The 23,764-nt window shown below is 33.0% G+C and overlaps 3 protein-coding genes across 3 annotated transcripts; all 3 read right to left on the reverse strand.

Annotated features, from left to right (window-relative positions):
• Nucleotides 1–1,547: 1,547 nt before the first annotated feature.
• On the reverse strand, nucleotides 1,548–5,532 carry LOC128675175 (mucin-22-like). Its single transcript, XM_053754400.1, has 3 exons — nucleotides 5,384–5,532; nucleotides 2,944–3,945; nucleotides 1,548–1,957 (listed from the first exon to the last, which is right to left on the reverse strand). Exons 1-3 carry the CDS (start codon nucleotides 5,451–5,453, stop codon nucleotides 1,758–1,760), a joined length of 1,272 nt encoding a protein of 423 aa, XP_053610375.1. The 5' UTR covers nucleotides 5,454–5,532; the 3' UTR covers nucleotides 1,548–1,757.
• A 4,413-nt stretch (nucleotides 5,533–9,945) lies between these two features.
• Nucleotides 9,946–12,635, reverse strand: LOC128675285 (uncharacterized). Its single transcript, XM_053754590.1, has 4 exons — nucleotides 12,525–12,635; nucleotides 11,392–12,398; nucleotides 10,805–10,895; nucleotides 9,946–10,226 (listed from the first exon to the last, which is right to left on the reverse strand). Exons 1-4 carry the CDS (start codon nucleotides 12,571–12,573, stop codon nucleotides 10,036–10,038), a joined length of 1,338 nt encoding a protein of 445 aa, XP_053610565.1. The 5' UTR covers nucleotides 12,574–12,635; the 3' UTR covers nucleotides 9,946–10,035.
• Nucleotides 12,636–14,429: 1,794 nt separating this feature from the next.
• LOC128675286 (UPAR/Ly6 domain-containing protein CG9338-like) lies at nucleotides 14,430–23,760 on the reverse strand. The gene is made up of 4 exons (XM_053754591.1): nucleotides 23,602–23,760; nucleotides 16,824–16,909; nucleotides 16,359–16,476; nucleotides 14,430–15,875 (listed from the first exon to the last, which is right to left on the reverse strand). The coding sequence occupies exons 1-4, from the start codon at nucleotides 23,660–23,662 to the stop codon at nucleotides 15,673–15,675; spliced, it is 468 nt and encodes a 155-aa protein (XP_053610566.1). The 5' UTR covers nucleotides 23,663–23,760; the 3' UTR covers nucleotides 14,430–15,672.
• Nucleotides 23,761–23,764: the final 4 nt, after the last annotated feature.

Here is a 23,764-nt window from a genome sequence, read left to right on the forward strand (position 1 = left end):
GGATATATTGCTAATATTTTTACGGTTTTATATAACAGAAAGATAGATGATACACGTGTATAATGCCTATCTTATCAACTCTACTATTTTAGGATATCAGAAGGATTTATTTTGCTGATTAGTTATTAATCTTTTCTTGGAATTCGAATTAATGGTAGTTACCTACCTACCTACCTAATTGTTACATTCATTTTCTTGCGACTAATCTTTTTACATAACAAATGCCTATTTTTATGCAAAAATATTAGTCTCACGAAAATATAGTCAATGCAATTTCTTATAAAGTTTAAAAACTTATAAACATAACCCTTTACACATTTAAATGAAAAACGTTTTCTAAAAAAAATATATTTTTTATTTCTATTTTAAAATGAAATAAATACATGGAAAGTCATTTCATGTCTACATTATTATGTATTTTTAGAGCGCATATTGTTTTTTGAACGTAGAATATATAACGTATAATTATATCGGATGTACTTACTTAATTTCATATTTATGACACAAGTGATATTTTTTCCAGATAAATAAATAAAAATAGGTACATAAGTTTTGACTCGATCACACTCGTCGTGTCTAATTAAAAAGAAAATCACACGTAGAATTCATCTAGACACATGGAATAAAAATGTCTGAAGTTATCTTCAGAAAAATATAGTATTTCCTAAAAATTAAATAAGGTGTATTAAATTAGGTAGGATAAATAAGGTAGGTATTTTATAACAATTACTTTAATTAAAAAATTATCATGCCTTATCAAATCTCTCAGATTAGGTACCTGTATCGTTAAATTTGACCATTATTATCATTCTACGAAAAAGTGATGTCTTAGATAAGTACAAAATTTACCTATATGCTTATATAGGTACCAATTACCTATTTTAAAATATCTGTGTCTAATCTAATCATTATCTAATCAATTCAATAGGTACTATATTACCTGGTAAATTTTATATTTATTAATTTTATTTTCTGTTTGGCAAATTATTGAATCACATCGAACTTGAAGAAAAATTTAAATAGTGTATTATTAGCATGATAATGAATAAAATAAATAAAATCTAATTTCATCTTTAGTAAATTTCTGCTTTTCTACTATTTCGTCCGTAAACAAATTCATTTAATTATATCCTACTTAATATATAAAATCTAAAAATAGAAAATGTTACTATAATCTCACTTTCGTAAGTATTATTATTGTTCACGTACATATAACATATAATGTGCACGACGGATAGAAATTGTGTGAAGGCTCGACGCCTAGCAACGAATGGCGGTCGATGTCAAAACATTGTTTTGAGTACAACAATTTCGTCGTGACAACAGATCGCGACTAAGCAATGGGAACACGCTATTAGCAGTTGTTGACTTAGCATTTTAAAAACAAAAGAGATGTGATTGTTTTGAATCACATCGAAACTCATTATTATCATCACTAGTCTTTAGACTATGGAGCTGTATGACCTCGGAACGCCAGAACGCAATAGCGGTGGCTCTCATAATGTTCATTTACTTTTTTATTCCTCAAATACCGAAAATAGCAAAAGTTCTTGTTTTGTCACAAGTTATATTTTTATAATGAATTTTAACAAATAACATTTCATTACTTCAAAACGGATCACAGAGAAATATTAAATAATTATTTAATACTTTTTATAAATTTTGGAAACAATAATTACTCTCAATACATTATAGAGAATTCATTAAGCGCATATTGAATGTAAATAAATAATATGGCTAAATCTAGTCTAATATCTTTAACTTAAATGCACAATGACACTGAGGAGTAGAATAAGGAATCCTACGGTAGTTCTTGTGGATGAGTTGCAAAGTTCTCCATCACACACCCTGCAATCCTTGATCTCCGCTCCCGACTCATCTACGGCGTTTCTACAGACCCCTTCGGCGTCGTCATCTGCGTATGCGCAGCCTCGGATCACGTCAGCCTCGCCATTAACTGTAACAATATTTTTTTTTTATAAACGTGTACACATTTCCAGAAATTCATTTATCATTTCTCGTGATCCACTACGGAATAGTAAGGCATCTTCAATCTAACTCTAACTTTAATTATCGCATGATAAATCGACTAGCAGCGACTAGCTGCTAAAAATACAATTAATCACATCACCGTATTATCACGTTTTTCATAGATTAGCGTCTTCAAATATATTGTTGTCAATACATATAATAAATTTACATAAAAATAAATTTAGGCGATAAAAGACACAGCAACAGTAAGAATTTGAAAAAAAATAATCGGTCTGTTTGTACACACTAATCTTCGGAACTAATGGACGGATTTTAATGAAACTTTTTTGTTATATAGCTATTAAGCCTGGGCAACATATAGGATATACATTATTTTGAAAACTGGAACACCTGATGGAGAACGATGGTTACCACCATTGTTCTAGCTAAACTATAGGAAATATTGAAATGACGACTTAACAAAAATTGTTCAGTCTGATGAGCATTTTCTGTTGAGATATAAAAATCGAAGATCTGGTACACCCATGATGGTAGACCCACGATGGTACAGCTAAACTATAGGGAATATAGAAATGACAGCTTAACAAAAATTGTTCAGTCTGATGAGCATTTTCTGTTGAGATATAAAAATCGAAGATCTGGAACACCCATGATGGTAGACCCATGATGGTACAGCTAAATTATAGGGAATATAGAAATGACAACTTAACAAAAATTGTTCAGTCTGATGAGTATTTTCTGTTGAGATATAAAAATGGAACACCTAATATAGATCTATGATGGCACAGCTAAACAATAGGAAACATGGAAATGACGCTCTAATAAAAGTTGTTCAGTCAGTTGTGCATTTTCTGTTGAGGTATAAAACACATGAAGAAGATACAAGATTGTTTGTGTGTGTCTTATTTAATTTTGTAAAATTATAAAAAAAAATAGTAGCATCAAACTGACCTTCGAAATATGTGACAAAGCAGCGGGGAGCACCTTCGTTTTCTGAGTCATCTCTGCTTGCTGCCCGATAGTTCATAAAATTGGTAACTTGTGGCACAATGTTTGGTACTATATTTGTAGAGGCATCAGTTGTAGAAGCTTCAGTAGTTGATGCCTCGGTGGTAGAAGCTTCCGTAGTTGATGCCTCGGTAGTAGAAGCTTCAGTAGTTGATGCGATGGTGGTAGAAGCTTCCGTAGATGATGCCTCGGTAGTAGAAGCTTCAGTAGTCGATACCTCGGTTGTAGAAGCTTCAGTAGTTGATGCCTCGGTAGTAGAAGCTTCAGTTGTTGATGCCTCGGTTGTAGAAGCTTCAGTAGTTGATGCCTCGGTTGTAGAAGCTTCAGTAGTTGATGCCTCGGTAGTAGAAGCTTCAGTAGTTGATGCCTCGGTAGTAGAAGCTTCCGTAGTTGATGCCTCGGTAGTAGAAGCTTCAGTAGTTGATGCGATGGTGGTAGAAGCTTCCGTAGTTGATGCCTCGGTAGTAGAAGCTTCAGTAGTTGATGCGTCGGTTGTAGAAGCTTCAGTAGTTGATGCGTCGGTTGTAGAAGCTTCAGTAGTTGATGCCTCGGTTGTAGAAGCTTCAGTAGTTGATACCTCGGTTGTAGAAGCTTCAGTAGTTGATGCCTCGGTAGTAGAAGCTTCAGTAGTTGATGCGTCGGTTGTAGAAGCTTCAGTAGTTGATGCCTCGGTTGTAGAAGCTTCAGTAGTTGATACCTCGGTTGTAGAAGCTTCAGTAGTTGATGCCTCGGTAGTAGAAGCTTCAGTAGTTGATGCCTCGGTTGTAGAAGCTTCAGTAGTTGATGCCTCGGTAGTAGAAGCTTCAGTAGTTGATGCGACGGTTGTTGATGCTTCAGTTGTTGATGGAGGCGTTGGTGGTGGTCGTGACGGGCAAACCTGAGTTGGAGCATCTGATAGGTCTCCGCTTTGACATCCACGGCAAACGTAGCATTGTAATGCCTCCGCTGCAAGTAATAATAGTAACAATTAGAAATATAGGGTTCAATAAAAAATACATTGATTACAAGATAATGATATGAATACCCGATCTAGTTGTGATTCTAGATCATTAGTGTAAAATTAACATTAGGGTATAAGTTAACATCCAATTTGGCTGGTGCCACTAAGCCTTAGTCAGAAATGTAAATGTCGGCATACTATGTCATAGACATTTTTTGTCATTAGTTTGAAAATTTATGAGAACTTAACTAACCACCCATTAAAATAATTAAAGTGTCAGTGTTAATTAAGCATCATCATCATATACAATGTGATTTCGCTAATGAATGCGTCTCACTTCGAATCGAATCGATGATGAAATATAAAATGCAAACCCGCACTAACCCCTCTACGAACACGATCATAAAAGTACTGAGAATAGAATAAATTATATCTATTCTCATCTCAATTATATCTGAATAAATTATCTATATTATGTAGCATTTCCGGAGTATACAGTATTCTGTAAAGCTCGCTTCGTAAAACATCACTTTCAGACTCTCTATGGGAGCTATCGGGATTTTCTTAATCTCGATGTATCTAATAGCTACGAGATATCAGACTAAGCATTTGGTTATTATAATATGTTATTCAATACTAGTGAATTGATCAAATTAATTAAATCAATCAAACGCAAACGATACGATATTATGTGAGGAAATCATTGTAAATTTCGAAATTATTCTTGAAGTCATGTTAGATGCCTTTAGGAGACTTGAAAAAAACATACTTAAAACCAGTATTAGCAATTAACTCACTCGAAAAGAGAAGAGACAGAGAGCATTACTTTTGCAAAAAAAATCGGTAAGGTGTGGTGTAACTGAGCCGAATGAAGCTTCAGAATAATAATTTGTTATAAAATAAAGTCATCTACCGCCTCTGTCTGTTCATGATAAACTCAAAAACTATTGCACGGATTTTCATGCAGTTTCACCAATAGAGTGTGTGATTTCTGAAGAAGGTTTTGGTATAAAATTTATGATTTGTTTTTACCCTAGCGAAACCGCGAAGGGCCGGTATTAAAATAATAACAATCTCTTATTGACGTCTTTGATTTACCTAGGTTTATTTAACTTTATAACTATTTAGTACTATCAATTGCATACAAAATGTTTTGACTCTGCTTCATATTTAACCCTTGACTACATCAGGAGTCATAAATTTGATGTCTATGTGTTCGTATTTCTGTCCTTGGCATCGTAACAGACAAACGGCTGAAGCTGAACCGATATAGATAAAGGTTTATATTTTGAAAAATAATTTCATAGGGAGTGTTCCTTAGCTTTATTTGGAAAATTTATTTTCAGCCGTTTGGAAACCATCAGTTCTTTTATCGTGGATGAACGGATACCAGCACATGCGAAGTCGGTTTCTTAAAATTTTTATTTTATTTTATATACTTACAACTCTGTTTACTAATGACTGCCAACACAACAACAGTCCACAAAATATGCTTCATTTTGACACTGAACATTTTTGTAATAAATCACTAATTAGGCTTCAACCGCGCATGCTATCACGAACCACAATGCAGCCCAAAGAGATTTGATAGTAATTTTTATATTACTTTATTATCTCAACAAGAATGTGATAATAAGGATATAGCAGTAAGCCGGGGCTAGTTCCTACGTCACATAATCGCAAACTGTATACTTCATATATCAGACATTAGTTATATTTATTGGTTGTTTTATGGACCTGATTATTACTTGCTTATATGTAATCTAAATTACATATTTCAATAATTTGATAGGCACTTTAATTAATTTTTGTTTTTTTTTCTTCATTAGTTTTCTGAGAATTAGATATTATATTATTTATCTTTTCATATGTAATAAATACATTATGACAGATTTGCAGTCTACTTTTTGAGGACTTTTTATCATTCACGTTCATTTCATTTCGACTAACAGACAGGTAAAGAGCCGTTGTGTTTTTTTTTTCTTTATTATGAACCCAGTTACTTTATTTGTCCTGCATGAAACATAAGTACTGGCCTGTTTCATTTCCGATGATAGGATCGGATGTCTGGTACATTGGTCATCTTACTACTTAGATGAGAAAGTTTTATTGCTCGCTCTATAAGTAATCACTTGTTTTTCACTTCGAACTTCTTCACTATTACTAGTGAAGAAGAACTATTTTTGTAAATTTTATTAACTATAACAAAAATCAAAGTCATATCATAATTATCTCCAGAGCTTTATGAATTGCGTAAGTTTTATGTAAGTTACGAGTCGTTATTTTAACTGACGTCGCTTGCCTGACGTCAACCCTCTGAAGTTATTGGTTGCTTAACAACTGGCAAGACTGTCCCCTAGGTCGCCGTACGATATCCACTGGAGGCTATGCGGTGGTACTAATCTAGGACAGAACCACACGCCTGAGATAAAAATTGCGAAATTTAATTTTAATTTAAGATTAAGTGTAAAGGCGGCCTTTATTTATTATTAAATAACTTTATTGCACACAAAAAAAATATATAAAAAAAGGTACAAAAATTTAAGAGTAATGAAGGCATCTCTTCCAGTCAGCCTTTTATACAATAACATTCTATTAGAATGATAATGTTTTGTTTTTTATTTTACCTCCTTTACTGCTGCCATACGTGGCAAAAGTACATAGTGTTGTGTGACCTTTGGAGCTGATTACAGCCAAAATTGATTTATCATTATCTACCATTATCTATATGGCCCAACAATATAAAATGTCTGTAGCAGTTCGCATAGCATCGATGGTAACTTAATGTTCTGTATTAGTAAGTACTAAAATGATTTTATTATATATACAAAAAAATATATTTTGTCTAAACTTCAGCGGTGCGCTGGTTAAAGTCAACGTCAAAGCTGACTGATGCAACTAATCCTTAATGCCAGTCAAACCAGTCAGTTAATTCTCTGTCAGTCAAACCAAGTATGGTGCTTTAAAAAATTAAACAAAAAAGTTATGATTGTACTTATGTGGTAAAGTCTAAAAAAGTTTACATTCGTTCAGTTCAGAATACCTTATATTTAGATTCTAAACAAATTATATTTTTATCAAATTCGAATTATCCTGAATTAAGTGATAAATTGTTTTTGTATCAAATATTATCTTGTCCAGTCTTCTTCTTAGCGTGTCGATGCCATTCCAACGATAAATTCAAATACTTATTTCTCTGAAAAGTGGTCTGCCATTTTTACCGCCTTATCGGAGACCACCATCAGGTCATAATGGGTGCAAATACTAGGACTAGGCCACAAAGGGCAGGATAACAAATGCTTGTAGCACCTACTAACCACCCAGTTTAACACAGATTTCCTTTGGTATGGTTCATTTTTAACCCCCGACGCAAAAAGAGGGGTGTTATAAGTTTGCCTGCTAAGTGTGTCTATCTGTCTGTGCACGTGGCACCATAGCTCATCAACGAATAAACCGATTTGGATGTGGTGTTATTTTATTTGATAGCTGATTTTTATGCGGTGGTTATTAGATATGTTTGATCAAAATCGGTTCAACCGTTCAAAAATTGAATGAATATTTAAAGTCTGGGGCTTTTTAATTTGTCTAACAGATAACAAGTTTATTTGTTATGACAAATTAAATGCAAACAATTTGTGCACGACTGACTTAGAAATTATTCCTTCATCGATATGTGAAATTATCATATCGCATACCTACTTTATCACATTCAGCTTTTAAATGAGTAATTCAATATTTAAATGAGTAATTCAACTATTATTGAACAATGATCGCATTTTTATCATTTTCATTCATAACATTCGATAGTTCGATAGTTATCTAAGTATTTTACTATGCCACATAGTAAAATACTTAGATAACTATCGAACGTTTATCAAAAAAATATTTTATTTATTGATTTTTCAATCCGGAAACCTTCTATTGCGATAGATAGAAATAAAATAGTCAGTAGAAAGAAAACGGGTGTTTAAATATTTTGCTATATTAATAACAACGGTCCTTTTCTTTCAATTTTATCAAAATGTGTTTATACTCGCATTTCCGTACGGTCTGAAGCCTGACAAAGCATGTAAATACGTCTGATGTAGAAAGGTAATTCCCCTTTCGAGTTATTACACCTTATAAAAAGTTATCTTAGTTTTTATATATAAGCTATATTAGTAGTAGAATGGAAAATACTCCATCACAAGAATTTATTGATAACTAGCGGGTAATATCCGAAATCACACAGTCTATGGGTGAAATCCGCATGAAAATCCGTGCAGGAGACTTTGAGTTTATCGCAGACAGACAGGCAGACGGGGCAAAAGTATAAATATTGCCCGCGCCTACGTTCATGGCAAAATGTTGTCTTTGTAAATATTAATCAATAAACAAATACAACAATAAGCTGCGGCGATCGCTTTCAATCAGACAGCAAAATCTCGGCTATTTGGTAAACAGGCATACGGCTGTTTTCCTAATAGCCGAGATTTCGCTGTGAATTATAAAAGTAATGTATACAGTTTTTTATTGAGTGTATAAATCTTTTTGAATATCATCCATTCGGATCCTCATTCATTACTCACTTTCATGCGTGAAGCTTTATTTATCGCACAATTAATCTTATCACTTCAGTTTAATTAAACCTGTCATTAGCTTATCACTGCACACTCCATCAATTAAAAAAGGATATGTACGGCCAGCAACACATCGAGCTATCTAATCTGAAGTTATATATTTTCCCTGCTGAACCACCAGGTTAACTGGACGTGTAGTCGTCTGTATCATAGGTACCTCACCTATGTACAGCTAGGTGCTAATCTACTTTGTCATCCTCATCACGCGATTCTTAGAATTTCTCATGTAAAATATTGAACTATGTATAATATAATTAGATTGTTTAATTATGTTTAGTTCATCCGACCATCTTTATTTTGGGCTTTTATCCAGTGCAGTGGAACATGTCGTAGATATTTAAATTTATATGTATAATTTTGTTGTTAGTAAATTAACTATATATTGTAAAATATAATTAAAGTAAGAAGTAAGTACCTGATGAAACTCGCGGTAATAGCGACGAATTGGTTTGGGTAGCCTCAAGTATTGTTGACAACAAGAGAACATACATTTTAATTGATTTTTGCGACGGAAAAATCTAATGTATTTCAGTTCGATCCGGACTTAATCTCACGGGTAAAAACATTTATTTACTCAATATAGAAGAGAAAATGTCTTTATTCCCTCGTCACATTTGAGTGATTTCTTGGGTCCTTCCGCAGTCATGGAGGGAGGGAGCTCAGAGTCCGCTTTTCTACTTTTTCTTCTCCACTTCACACCTTGTTTGTGTTCGGCATTCTTAAACTATGCCAACTACAATTTTACAGCTAACTATAAAACTCATAATATAGAAATGATGATAATGAAACGAATAGTGAAAGAATCTATGATTTAAAAAGTTAATATCTATCTAAGGTAGTGTCATTTATGGTTCCATAAAAAAGTTAATAAAAACACAATATGTCGGATCGCAAATCTATGGTGTATTTTTTAATTTTTTCTTTTTATATTTGGAACCTGAATAATACCTGGAAATTCTATAAAGTTATTTTAATGCATTAATAAGATTACCACATAATGTGTCCTATTACATTGCTGCAACACATTTATTTTAATTGTCTATGTTGTTTTTTATAGATGATCTGTCTCTTGTTGCTATTGTGTACCCTTTAACTTGTAACTCCAAATAAAGATTTATCTATCAATCTATGAATATTGACTACATTATCATCAGCGCAGTACGTATATAGGAATTACCAATATTGTTGCGCAGACTGTTGTGAGTAATGAATAATAAAATTCTGACTCATATACATACTGTCCTTACCATGTACTCGTGTAAGCCTTGGAAAGTTTATTCAGATTGGAAATGACGTGACATAATGTGTAAGGACCTTTGGCCATGGAATTAGTACGAAGTACTTACTAAATGCATGATAACGGAATAATTAAAACAGTTTTGTTTTTGTTACATTAATTTAATAAATAAAACTGCCAGTCATTGCACTACGTAGCCTTAATCTAACACTAATCCATATTAAAATTATATTCAAACATTAATTCAATTTTAATGCAAAGAGAAATGATAAGAAAACGGCAAATACGGATAAACTTTTAGACGCAGCGGCATTGCATTTATCTGTTTCGCAGACATTGCAATTTGATGAGAATGCCGAGTTGACACATGTTTGCGTTGTAGCGTTAGTCTTCACTGCACAACCTCTGTTGATAACTGTACTACCATTTACTGAAAATTAGAAGAGAAATAAATAGTTTAGTTCGTTTGCAGATACTTGAAACTTCACTCTCCATCATTATCGCCTGTGACCTTTTTATGTATTGCCAATCGATATGAGATAATCACTGTTTACTATGTATATTGACAACTAGACGAAAATATAATCATTACATAGTATAAAACAAAGTTGCTTCTTGCTGTCTTTCTGTCTGTCCCTATGTATATTGGAGCTTTAAAACCACTCAACGGATTTTGGTACTTTCAATAGAACGTGTGATTTGTGACGATGGTTTATGTGTACAATTTATTATGGTTTTATCTGAGCGAAGCCGGGATGAGCTGCTAGTATAAATAAAACACATTACAGGTGTAATGTCCTGTCTTATACTTATCTCAAGATTATAATAGTACCTAGTATAGGTCCATTTAATTGTACAGTTTACTTCCTAGAATGTTAGTATAATTGTATCCCTTTGGTACCTTTTCTTAACTGTTTATTATAACCAGTTACGGAAAAGGACATTTCTTAATTATAACTAGCTCAAGAAGTAAAGAATCGATTATGGAATAGTGTATATTATATTTACCTATGACAGCGTCCTTAACACAAACATAAGTATCCGTTGCTCTTTGATCACCAAACTGTATGATCCGCAATCCGTTGCAGTCACAGACACCCTGGAAAATTATATAAAAGGTGTAATAAAATACCTATATACGCATGAAGCGATGGTAAGTTGCGGTACCTTGGGTAGATGCTCTATGCGAAGTTCCAAAACGCTATTGATATATTGATTGACTATTGATAGATTATTGATATTGACGCTATTTGCCGCACAACAGCGCCACTCATCACATTTTTATCAATTACTTTTATTTCTTAGCGAAAAAAATAAATCAGATTAGATAGTACTTAAAGAATTTTATTTGGGATAAATTATAGATTTCTTCATTGAAATGTGGTCAAAATTGACATAATGACTTTTGGTGGTGATGTGGTCACAGTTGACTAAATAACTTTTAGTGGCTATCGTTTTCAAAAGATTTCGAATCCCATTCGAGAATAACTTACTTTTATTACTCACATTGCATTTCTTACAACTAGTTAGAGAATGCCTTATGATTTACTTATTTTAATTAGTGAAATAAAATATGTTTAAGTAAATAAGCTTACGTTTTGACACAAGCATCCATTATCAACACTTCTTCTGACTCTTAAAGTTTCTAGAGTTTGTGATAATGAAGTATTTTTTTCTGATGGTATAGATGGTGTAGCAGTAGTAGTAGTAGTAGTAGTCGATGTTGTTGATGAAGTAGTGTTTTCTGTTGGTGTAGAAGGTGTAGTAGTAGTAGTCGATGTTGTTGATGAAGTAGTGTTTTCTGTTGGTGTAGAAGGTGTAGTAGTAGTCGATGTTGTTGATGAAGTAGTGTTTTCTATTGGTGTAGAAGGTGTAGTAGTAGTCGATGTTGTTGATGAAGTAGTGTTTTCGGTTGGTGTAGAAGGTGTAGTAGTAGTAGTCGATGTTGTTGATGATGTAGTGTTTTCTGTTGGTGTAGAAGGTGTAGTAGTAGTAGTCGATGTTGTTGATGAAGTAGTGTTTTCTGTTGGTGTAGAAGGTGTAGTAGTAGTCGATGTTGTTGATGAAGTAGTGTTTTCTGTTGGTGTAGAAGGTGTAGTAGTAGTAGTCGATGTTGTTGACGATGTAGTGTTTTCTGTTGGTGTAGAAGGTGTAGTAGTAGTCGATGTTGTTGATGAAGTAGTGTTTTCTGTTGGTGTAGAAGGTGTAGTAGTAGTCGATGTTGTTGATGAAGTAGTGTTTTCGGTTGGTGTAGAAGGTGTAGTAGTAGTAGTCGATGTTGTTGATGATGTAGTGTTTTCTGTTGGTGTAGAAGGTGTAGTAGTAGTAGTCGATGTTGTTGATGAAGTAGTGTTTTCTGTTGGTGTAGAAGGTGTAGTAGTAGTCGATGTTGTTGATGAAGTAGTGTTTTCTGTTGGTGTAGAAGGTGTAGTAGTAGTCGATGATGTTGTTGTTGATGATGTAGTGTTTTGTGTTGGTATAGAAGTTTTTGTAGTTGTTGTGGTTGTTGTGGTTGTCTGCGTTGTATTTGCTCCACACGTAACTAATTGATCACTATTTACAGACGCACAATTTGTACATCGGTAGCATTGTAAAGTATTTACTGCAAAAAGAAAAAGTATTTTAATAAAGCACTTATATTGACTAATTTTGTATTCAAAAGGAGTTCATTTAAATTCTTATTACTTTAAAAATCTTTAATCTGTATTATGTGTCTTAGAATGTTTACCTCCATTCAATACACCGACTATCACAATGAAAATTAAAAACTTTTCCATTTTTGCCACAACTATCAATCTTTATGATGACTTTCAAAGTGATATGTACTATCACTTGAGGACCTATATATAGAAAATTTACTATGTGTATCACATACATGATGATACAGTTTATGCACAATAAAAAAATAAAGGACTGCATATTTACATGGACTAGGGCAGCGTGCTATAACTAGAAAAGTGATGCAAGTGAATCCAGCCATTCAATCTTGAAATCTTAAGTCTACTTACTTGAAATAAAATTGTGTATCTAAAATTTATTTAAAATTATATTGTCTAACATTTATTAAGGTCAAACTTACACACATAATGCACATTACCGATAATTATTTTGTTATTTTAAACATTTTTCTTAGAGTTAGTGTTCTTTCTTTATTTTTATTGATACACTATCAATAAAAATAAATAATAATAGGAAATAAGGAATATATGCATATTGCATAGCTGATAATATTCATACACACATAAGTATGCTAACTCAAAATAAGGCCTTCACAGTCATTTTTTCATAACTACTAGCATTTCGGAACGACCACTGCTTAAAAGAAATTTCGAAAGTTAAAAATTTTACACAACTGAACATTATTTCACAATTCGCTTTGCTCAACCGGTGCTGTGAAAGATCACTATAAATGCCATTATCACTTTTACAAAATAAATAATCAATGTTATATTCCGCGTAAATTTTTCATACTTAGGTACCTGTTGGTTAGTGTTTTGTTACATTATCTATTAACATTCTTCCTCTTTTCCATTACCAACTTTCAAGCATTTTGTCCATTTATCTCAAAAGCTTCGAAAAGGAAAATGGGTATCTACCTACCTAACCTATACAAACAATATTTTTAAAAAGTTTTTGCGTCATCTATTCTTTAATATTAAAATATTGAAGATTTTAATCAAACTGTAAAGTGAATATCCATTTCAGTTTTATCAAATGATGCCTTACAAAACACTCAACTGATAACTTTTAATTGTAGTACTCTTGAAAGAAAATGATAGCAGATGAAATGAAATATCTAGTTGCAATTGTTATACTTGTAGTGTGATTTGACTCGCTTAATAATTAATGATAATATCGTTATTTATAGGTTAATTATTATCCAGGTGGAACAAGTTAAATACCTGTTCCACCTGGATAATAATCAACAATCACAAACAATCAAAGAAACTGTTTTAAAGTTTGATATAATAATTTCTTTTCAGGTTAATTAACCTAAATAATTATTTATGCCATAATGTATATATATATAAAACTCTTGCGTTACTGAGTGGAGTGACTGACTGACTGACAAAGTACAGCCGAAATTACTGGGCGTAGGAAGCTGTAATTTGGCGTGTAGGTTCCCAGGGGAGTGTAGGGTAGCACTAAGAAGAGATTTCTTGAAATTCCCACGGGAAACGGATTTTTACTCACATACGAAGTTGTTAAAGTTCTTAACCTTAGACGACAGTATGGGAATGGGAGTTGTAAGTTTTTATTTATTTATTAGCACACAAAGGGTACGATAAAAACTGCCAAACAATTTTAGTATATAAATTATAGATCTACATTGTAACCCAAACATATGTTTTGAAGTTTAACTTATATTTAAAAGATATTTCGCACGCGTTTTAAGTGTTTTATATTTTAACCCTCATCAAGTTATTAAAACTGAGAGAGATTACTTTATTGTAAATAAAGAAATTATTTCTTCGAAATAACTATAAAACAGAAATCAATTACAACGATATTAATAAAAATAAAATGTGATAAATTCTTGGTCCTACTGCATTGTGCATCCATACATATATTGACTTTAAAGTTTAACACTAACAATTATGATTATATACAAAATACAATAAAAAAGCAAAGATTTAGAAAAAAAAACATTTATTTTCAGATTACAATTCCTGTTAGCACTTTATTCGCAAATTAATATCTTACAGTCTTATTGCCTAGTTCTTACAATAACTACTCAACAAGCTTCTTAATGTAACAACGCAGATATTGGACGGTCTTCTAAGATCACTTTTCTACTGTTTCAAAGCAGTCATATGTATTTATATATTAATTGCTTCAGGCAACCCGCAAATTTAGACTTATTTTCTAAAATATATTTTTCTTCAAGAAATTGTTCACAGCGATAAGGCAATTTGCTCATATAATTTTAAGGTTTTACTGTGTAATGTGTTTTATGTGTAATAAAGGATTTTGTATCGTATTTATATTTTATTGTGTCATTTTTAAATATCTCTATTAGCTTGATCTTGCTTTCACACATTGAAATGAAACGATCACAATTAACGGAACTTCTTACATGTGTAAATTTTCTCCATTGTTTTAAGTAGTCATGTGAACGTCCTAGTATATCTATATTCTATACTAATAGATATCAGTTAACAGATATAAGTTTTTATTATAAAACATCTATATATGCATGTAACAGTCTCGAATAAACACAATAAAGCCGAAAATCTAATGAATGTGCAAATTGGTGAAAAGTTATCTTTATACAATTTTAACCAATCATCAAAAATAGACTAACATTTAGCAGCTGATAGGTAGAATATATTATATCTGAGACACGTTTTAAATCAATCAATTATCAGGTTTATAATACTATCATATTATGACACTTTAATCTCATAGATATTGTCAGTAGAGTTATGTGCCTAAATATTTTGATATATGTTATATTAAATATAAACCGCATTGAATCAGATAGTTGTGGAAGCGAAAGAGGAGGCCTTTGCCCAGCAGTGGGACACAAAATAAGATTTAAAAAATTATATTCAATATAATCACACTTAGTACTAGATAGCTATGATCAATTGTGTACCAAAACTGGGACATTATGTGTTAAAGTACATATGTTTATAAAACTAAAAAAATAAGTTCATGTTATAACGACACTTGAATGCAGTTGTGTAACCGCGATGGCGATATGTTTTCATGCGGGTGACAGAAACAGAACGATTATACGTTTTACTGGTCTTGAATTTTATACTATATAAATATCCATTGTTATAATAATTCTGGTATAAATAGCACAGCATTGACATGTAGCATACAAGACCACTTTAAGAAGTCCATATCTGTTGTTACAATTGTCCCTGTTAATGTTTCAGGAAGAGGTACGAAGCGAAAAGTGCTGCTACAGCGAGCGAGAGAGACGCAGATAGAGACCCAGCTCCGTTGCAGTTGTCCTTGTCGCACACACTGCAGTGTTTAATATTTTGGGACTTTGCGAGGAGTTGGCAGGTCGTGTTCATGGCAGAGGGGTTGTCTTCCAAGCAGACTCGCAGCACGGTGCCCGTTTCTGAAACATTAAAATGTAGCATTTAAAATAAGTATCTAAACTGGATCGGGGCCCGAACATGACGTCTTAGGTAGTATCACAAATTTATTTCTATGTAATCTATACTATTATTGTAAAGAGATAAGCGCTTATGAGTGAAACGTTTGAGGCGGAGATCTCCGAAACTACCGAACCGATTCCAAAAATTCTTTCACCATTAGAAATTACATTTCCAAGATTGCTATAGTCTATATCTCAAAATTACCACGGTCGCGACGCCCCGGCAACATTTAGTTACATACAAGCACGGGAACAAATATATAAAGCCTTTCTACAATACCTTTATTCATGTATTCAGTGGCCCGCAACGGACAATCGAGATACATAGGTAACGTGAACAAAGTTGAATGTGTAAGCGTAAGGTCACACCAACAGTTCCGCAAACGCGTTGCGTTGCGTTTACGAATGACCCGAATTTTCATTAACAAAGTAAGATTTCCTTACGTGTAACAATTTTGTGACAGTATTTGGTGGCGCCGGCGATGTTGTACGAGAAGCCTGCCAGCAGCGGCCTCAGATATTGGTTGTTGTAGCCCAGAACATCAGCTTCATTGTTACAGTCCTGGAAATATAAGATTTTCGTAAGTTAGTTATACTTTTATTCATATTTTATACTTTTTTACGGACAAACTACTTTTATTAAACTTTCCTAATAAAGTTATCTAAATAAGTACAGGACACAGGAAAAAGCTGTATAGATAACTAGCGGCAGGTCCCGGCTTCGTCCGGACAAAACCATAATAAATTATATACCTAACCTTCCACAGAAATCACACTATCTATTGGTGACAACCGTACAAAAATCCGTGCCGTAGTTTTTGAGTTTATCGCGTTCGTACAGACAGACTGACAGATAGACGCGACAGGAGCACTTTCTTTTATAATAGTAGGTAAGGAAGTTGGACTTACCACTAGTCTAATTTTTTCCTTTTTGAATGGATCCCCGCATTCAGTCTGTGATTGTGAGTTACACTGATAGCACATTGTTGATGAACCTGAAACAGAAAATAAACATGAGTCAATATTTTTGATATTACGGGCATTCCGATAAGGGGATGCAATGTCTCATTTGCGATTGGTGCAGTGAATACTCTAGGGATCGAATGGCAAAAATATGTTTGTCATTTTTATTTAGTTAATTGAAATTATATGGAAAAAAAAAATTAAAATGGCTAGTATTTTTAAAGCCAATATTGAACGCCTGGCGGGTAAACTAACTGTTTTCCCGTGACTTCATCAGTAAAGATAATTTTGAATTGAAAAGTACTTAATCTATGTTTGAACGAACCCCTCTTTCATACTTTAATGACATGCACAACAAATTTCATCAATATCAGTTCAGCAGTTTAGCCTTGAAAGCGGAATAGACAGACAGTCAGAATTACGCATTCATAATACTGGATTTTGCCCGCGACTTCGTCCGCGTAAATTTCTTTGCAAAAGCGGAACAGACATGATTTTCATACGAACTTTCACCCCCATCATTTGGGGGTTGATTTTGAAAAAATTGTAGCCTATGTTTGAACTATATTTTTTTATTACTTTGTCATTATTAGTATGGATTCATATCCATATTTAGAATATAAATTGGTGAAGGTCACTTTAAATTTGTATATTAGACTATGTGGGCGACAAGTGGACATAACTAGTGAGCCAGTGTTCAATTACTCAGTTGGAACTAAACGAATTATCTAGCATTAGTCACTTTTACTTAATAAAGTGATGTCAACGACCGTATGCTTCCTTTAATTTCTATATCCAGTAGTGTTCAAAACCTAACTTGTGTTAAGTTTGTGTTTATATTATGTCAATTGTCATTTTGTTGTTCGATATTCAAACAACACTAAATAATCATAGAATATTCCATTATTTAAAAATGTTTTCCACCATATTTCGTACATTAACGAACAAACAAGACCACAAATTTTCTACAAACAAATAAAAAACCCGCTTAATTCAGTAGATACATACTTATAGTATATTTCGTTTCAACTTTTTATTAGACATTTAGTTACACTAGTAGTCGCAAACAAAAATATTACAAGCCGAACAGCATTATTTATCGCACTAGGGTCATAACCAAGGCAGTAGGTACGTGCATTATAATAATCTAATAGTATTTCTATACAACAATCGCCTTTATGAGTCAATTGCATAGCTTCGTGGATAATAGTTTATCTATTGTATCTTGTATCCAAATACAAGATACAAGAAACGGTGGTAGCCGCCTATGAACCGAAAGGTCTCAGGTTCGAATCCTACTCGTGCCACACGAGTTTGTTTACCAATATAACACTTGTGTAGTACTGGTAGTTTACATCGACCACCACTTGTTTCCGGTGAAGGAAAACATTGTGAGGAAATCTGCACTCTGGTTGATTATCAACTTAATGTGTGTAAAATTCGTTTTACAAGGTATAACACGGTATAACGATAAAACACTGCATTAATATCGGATCGGGAATATGCCCCAAGATTCTTTACGTATAAACAAATTTTTACTGTTTTATTATATGTATTAATATTTATGAATTGATGATAAAAGTACCATTGAATATAATGTCACTCAAAAATAATTTAGCTTATTTTGGTGGAAGAATTTTGGTAATGGGATAAGTAGTTCCGAAAATGGCTCGCTACCCATTTGTGTATATAGGAATACAAATAGTTCCTCTTTATTATATTAGTAGGTATAGAAGTGATCACATAAAATAATCATTTTCCAGCGGCTTCAGCTTCGGAAATGTGACAGATAGACTTTTGTATTTATAATATTAGATAAGGATAGATTGGATTTATCCTTGCGGGAAAAAAAAATAAGGAAAATGTGTATATACCTACTTACGCGAATGATTACATCATAACACGTACACCATAAAACATATGCCGTAGGTTACTTCCTCCCAAACAAGGGAGTGGCTATGTGTGTCAAGACAAGCCTGAGTCTGACCTTAGAAAGGATAAATAACGTCATGGTCATATCGTAAGGGGCCAAAGGATACTTATATAAGAATATAGTTGAATATTATTCAAGTTCAATTATTTCAACTTTTTTGAAAGTTTCAATTATTTCAACTTTTTTAAAAGTTGAAATAATTGAACTAGAAAAAAATGTTTAGCAAGTTTTTCTATGGTTTTTATATGTGTCATTTTATTCCCTTAGTGAGGCCAGTATATTTTCAGTTTTGGATCGTTAACTTATGTTAACGATATTTATTTATAGAAACTGGTAACAGTGATTGCGAAAGACTTCATCTGATCTGCGAAATATGCAAACCGTAATTTACATCATTCTACGTTTTATTTTTAGGAAATATACAAACGATTCCACCATGACATCATACAACGACATTTGCTATTAGGTTTCAAGTAACAAAAAAATGCAATAACATGTTTATTGATGGCCAAGGCGCTAAAACTCGTAAATGGTGTTGTGTTCTTCAGACAAAACTAGTGCACATTTAGTTTTTTACTGGATATTATTTGAGCACATGTAATAATTTTATAAAAAAATTGTTTTCAGTCCTCTAAAAATCATATGGTATATGGGTAACGTTCACCACGCCGCTTGGAGTTCCTGGGGTTGATTACCAGTTCGAACAAATCTGTATACTTATCTATCTACCTGTTTTTTCATAGGTTCTATTGTGGTTCGGTTTTGGGTGGGACGTACCTCGTTTCTGTATATGTGTAAATGTTAAGTGTGGACCGCTGCGTGTTTTCTATTTATTTATTACTAGCTGCGCCCACGGGCTTCGCTCCTATTGAAATTTTGTCTCAATGTGGCGTGATTATCGTGGTATCCCTACAAATCCACGAGATATTTTTAGACTTGACCCGTTCTTCGCGACTGCACTCCAACAACGATAGTTAAAAATAGTTTCGAGTTTGAGAGATTCGGTTTGGTTTGTATATTTGCGAGCAAATTCAATTTAAAGGAAAAAACTGAGGAGTTTGTTTGCACGTTCTAATCTCTGAATCTAGAAGTGTGATTTAAAAAAATCGTATTTTTTAATATTCGTTACGTACCGAAAACGAAGCATTTATAAGAAGCATCAATATAATTATAATACGTATTTGAATAAAGAATTCTTTTGCACAGAGAGTTTCGTCATATTCAAAATGTATACATACAGTCGCACATGAAATCTATTCCTCATTTGTAATCAGTCCAAGTAGGAATTGCTATTCATTCAATTCACACAGAGCTGATGTCATCTGGCAATTCTGAATCGCCTTCAAGCACTTCTCGTAAATTAATTTGTTAATTCGTTAAAATCTACTAAGGGTTGAGTTGCACCGTCAAATTTGACGTTGATTTTAGCCGGCGCGTAACGTAACGTTTAGACAAATGACGTACATTGCGTTTTTCTGCGAGACTTACCAACCCACCCTAAGTAGTAGGTAGATATTTTAATGAGTACATAGAGTAGTACCTACCCTACTATACTCCATGTATGAAGTAGGAAAATGTCGAATTTGCAACTTTGTAAATGAAAATATCCAATATATTCAACACTGAAAACAAAAATCTCCCTTTTTAAATTTTCTTCCTATTTCCATATTTTCCAATTTCCTGGTGGAAAACTATGAATTGGTTTAGACGTAAAACTTTTTATTATTTGGAATATTTATTTGATGGAAATAAAACAAAGAATATCATAGATAATATTAATATTGTACCATAATATTGTACCTAGATTGTGACACGTTGTAACTAATTAGTTACAACGTGTCACAATCTAGGTACAATGATATCACACTACAGTCATCACAATAAATAACTATTGATGGACCAGTGAGATCATTGTACAGACAATTAAGTTTGTTAAGTGTTAATTTTACTATGAATAAGGTTCAACTATTATACTTTGAATCACACCATTGAATGAAATATTATGTCCTCTTTGTATATTACTTATTAATTAACTCATACCTCTGCCTTGATAAAATTGTTCCATTTGTTTTATCAATATTAAATAATAAAATAATCAATTAATTAATTAATTAACATATACAATATGATACGATAAGACTCTAAGTGCGGCTACAGCTAGGTTTAGCTAGTGAGACCTGGGTGCGACCGGTCTCAGTTGGCTAAACCTAGGTGAAGCCTACTTAAGTTTGGCTAGACCCAAGTGCAACGCAACAGTGTAAATATAAAATAAATGGCAACAAAACATATACCCAGTTTCTAGATGATTATGCAAATAGGAACTTAAAATAAGTTAATTATGTCACTTTGCCTATTGATATGTGCAATATGTCGTAGATGACGCTTGAATCTTATTATAAATTTTAATTGCGATAGTAATAATACTAAGTATACCGATTATTTTAAAACACAAATGCTAAAGTACCAAGTTCACATTCCTTGTCTTTAAAAAAGTAAGTAGCTTAAACTACAAACAAAAGTAATTTGTGACAACACTGCATCGTAAAAAAAGGACTTTTAAAGCTACTGCCTGTCCAGCAGAACTAAATCTTTCCATGTACACTCGTAAAATTCCTGGAAAAGTTCCAGCTATGATCGCATACTAATGGAATGTTTTCATGTTTATAGAGGTACAACTAGCGAATAGAACCGGCTCTATACTGTGGTGTTATTGTTATTGTACAACTAACACCAACAAATAACTTATATTCTTAACATCTCATGTGAATGTCTTATTGTTTTATGAATTGTTTTGCCATTGGTGTTATTCATTAAAATAATGGCGGATCATCAGAGTGGTAATTAATTAAAATTGATTTTTCACTTCAAATGCGCGTAATATTTGATATTATGATTGGATGTGAGTCGTTTAAAATTGGACTTTATGCTCTATAGCATGAAGTTAAAGCTCCATCTATGAATTTCTTATTTGCGCAAGAGCATAAAATACAATCTCAGTCAAAAGTAAAATGCTCTAAAGCAAAAAAGTAAAATCTTCTTCTAATCAACTTTTATGTGGCTAGTTAAGTACTTTGGCCAAGACAAACGTCTGTATGTTTTGGCCAAAAATCCTTGCCTTCTTGCCTACATTCAGGAATATTACAATGCTTATTTAAAATATCATTGATAATTTCTGCACAATATACGTAAAAAGCAGAATATACACATTCACTTTCGGCGTAACTATATGTATATAAACTAGATACTTATACTTAAACACATCTCGTAAATGTTTTGATTTACGATATACTATTCGTTGATATATACATCACTATTTGCCCCTGACCTTCGGGGACATCTAGAAAAAATATAGGTATAGCTATACGATTAATATGTTGATGTATGTAGAGTATTCTGGCTGGTAAAATTCCGTGCGGCGGCAACTCCAGACGAAATCGAATCTTGTTTATTTTTAAACCTCAGTTTAAAACGTAAAAGATCGAATCATAATTTGGGAAAATACTTATTTTTCTAATAACTTAAAGTGTCAGAAATACCGAAAACTACTTTATTTATATGTAGCTTGTGTTGTGATTGTAAGCAAGAACCTACCAAACTGGTTCGTCAAGGTCTACTGAAATGATGTCATCCTGACTCTGACAAACGATAAGTACTTGTATCACGTATAAATATCGTCACCGGCTCATTGTTTACAATCACCATGAATTGACGAGATACATCCGAGAATCAAGGTCGTGGAATCGTCTGGTGGTGATTTTCTTTATTTTTTGGGGGTCATTAGATAGACGGGAGGTAGAGCGGTGGTGGTGTAATGGGTAAGACGCCTGTGGATCGAAAGGTCCCAGGTTCGAATCCTACATGTCACATGAGTTTGTATACCAATCTGACTTGTGTTGAGTAGTTTTTATCGACCACCACTTGCTTCCGGTGAAGGAAAACATCGTGCTCAATGATTAATTATTGATTTGTGTGCGAAATGGAGAAGGCAATGGTGAACCTTTCCATTAATAGTGCCAAGAAAGTTGTTGTGTGTGTTTCATTCCACGTAATGACTACGACCTTCAGCCATGAGAAATACGCCCTAGTAGGCAATACCACTTGCAAATTGTAGTTTGTAGACCATAATTCCATACTACTAGTATAAATGCGAAAGTCTTTCTGTCTATTGGTTTGAAGTCTTTCTGTCCTTTGGATCCGCTGGACCAATTCTGATAAAATTTTCGACGAACCAAGGTCAAATAAAACATTTTGCTACTTTAAAAATTTGCGAAGAAAATTTTTTGCTGCCGACCACAGGTAGTTTGAGTTCAGTTTGTAATATGAGAATGATATTATTTATTCATGAGTTTTTCTTTTCGGTTTTGTAGAATGCAACGGAAAAATAGATAAAGTTATACATGAAATGAACTAAGTATACAAATTGTGCATGCATAATTGCAGTGTATGAAAACTTTGGCACGTAAATAAAAATAAGACAAATTAAATTAAAAAAAATAAGACTAAACGAAAATCCATAAATTAATTGTTGACAAATTATGTTCTAAATATGTTTTTTAGGAACAAAAATTAATTGTAAAATTAAAATTTCCGAAAGTATCACAATCACGAGTTAAAAAAAAAAAATTTTACATATACATATTTAAATATTTGATAAATTATTTAATAACTACGCAATTTTTATCAGTCGTAAACCTACCTAAATAAGATGAACTAATCGGCAAATATTGGCAACATAAATATAAAGTATAACCCAACAAAAAAATAAACAGCTTATCGCGGCATTTCACTCACCTAATTTGACGATGGCTAGCAAAACCGCCAAACTCAGTAAGGTGACTGCACTTCGGGCCATGGTGGGAAATCAGATTTTTCACTTTCACGGGAACAGACGATGTCGTGTGGTGACCGTCGGATGGAGACTGAGGGCGCACCCGAGCCGGCAGAGAGACGCCGA

This window comes from Plodia interpunctella, chromosome 14 (genome assembly GCF_027563975.2).
Source record: "Plodia interpunctella isolate USDA-ARS_2022_Savannah chromosome 14, ilPloInte3.2, whole genome shotgun sequence".
In the NCBI taxonomy this organism is placed as follows: domain Eukaryota; kingdom Metazoa; phylum Arthropoda; class Insecta; order Lepidoptera; family Pyralidae; genus Plodia; species Plodia interpunctella.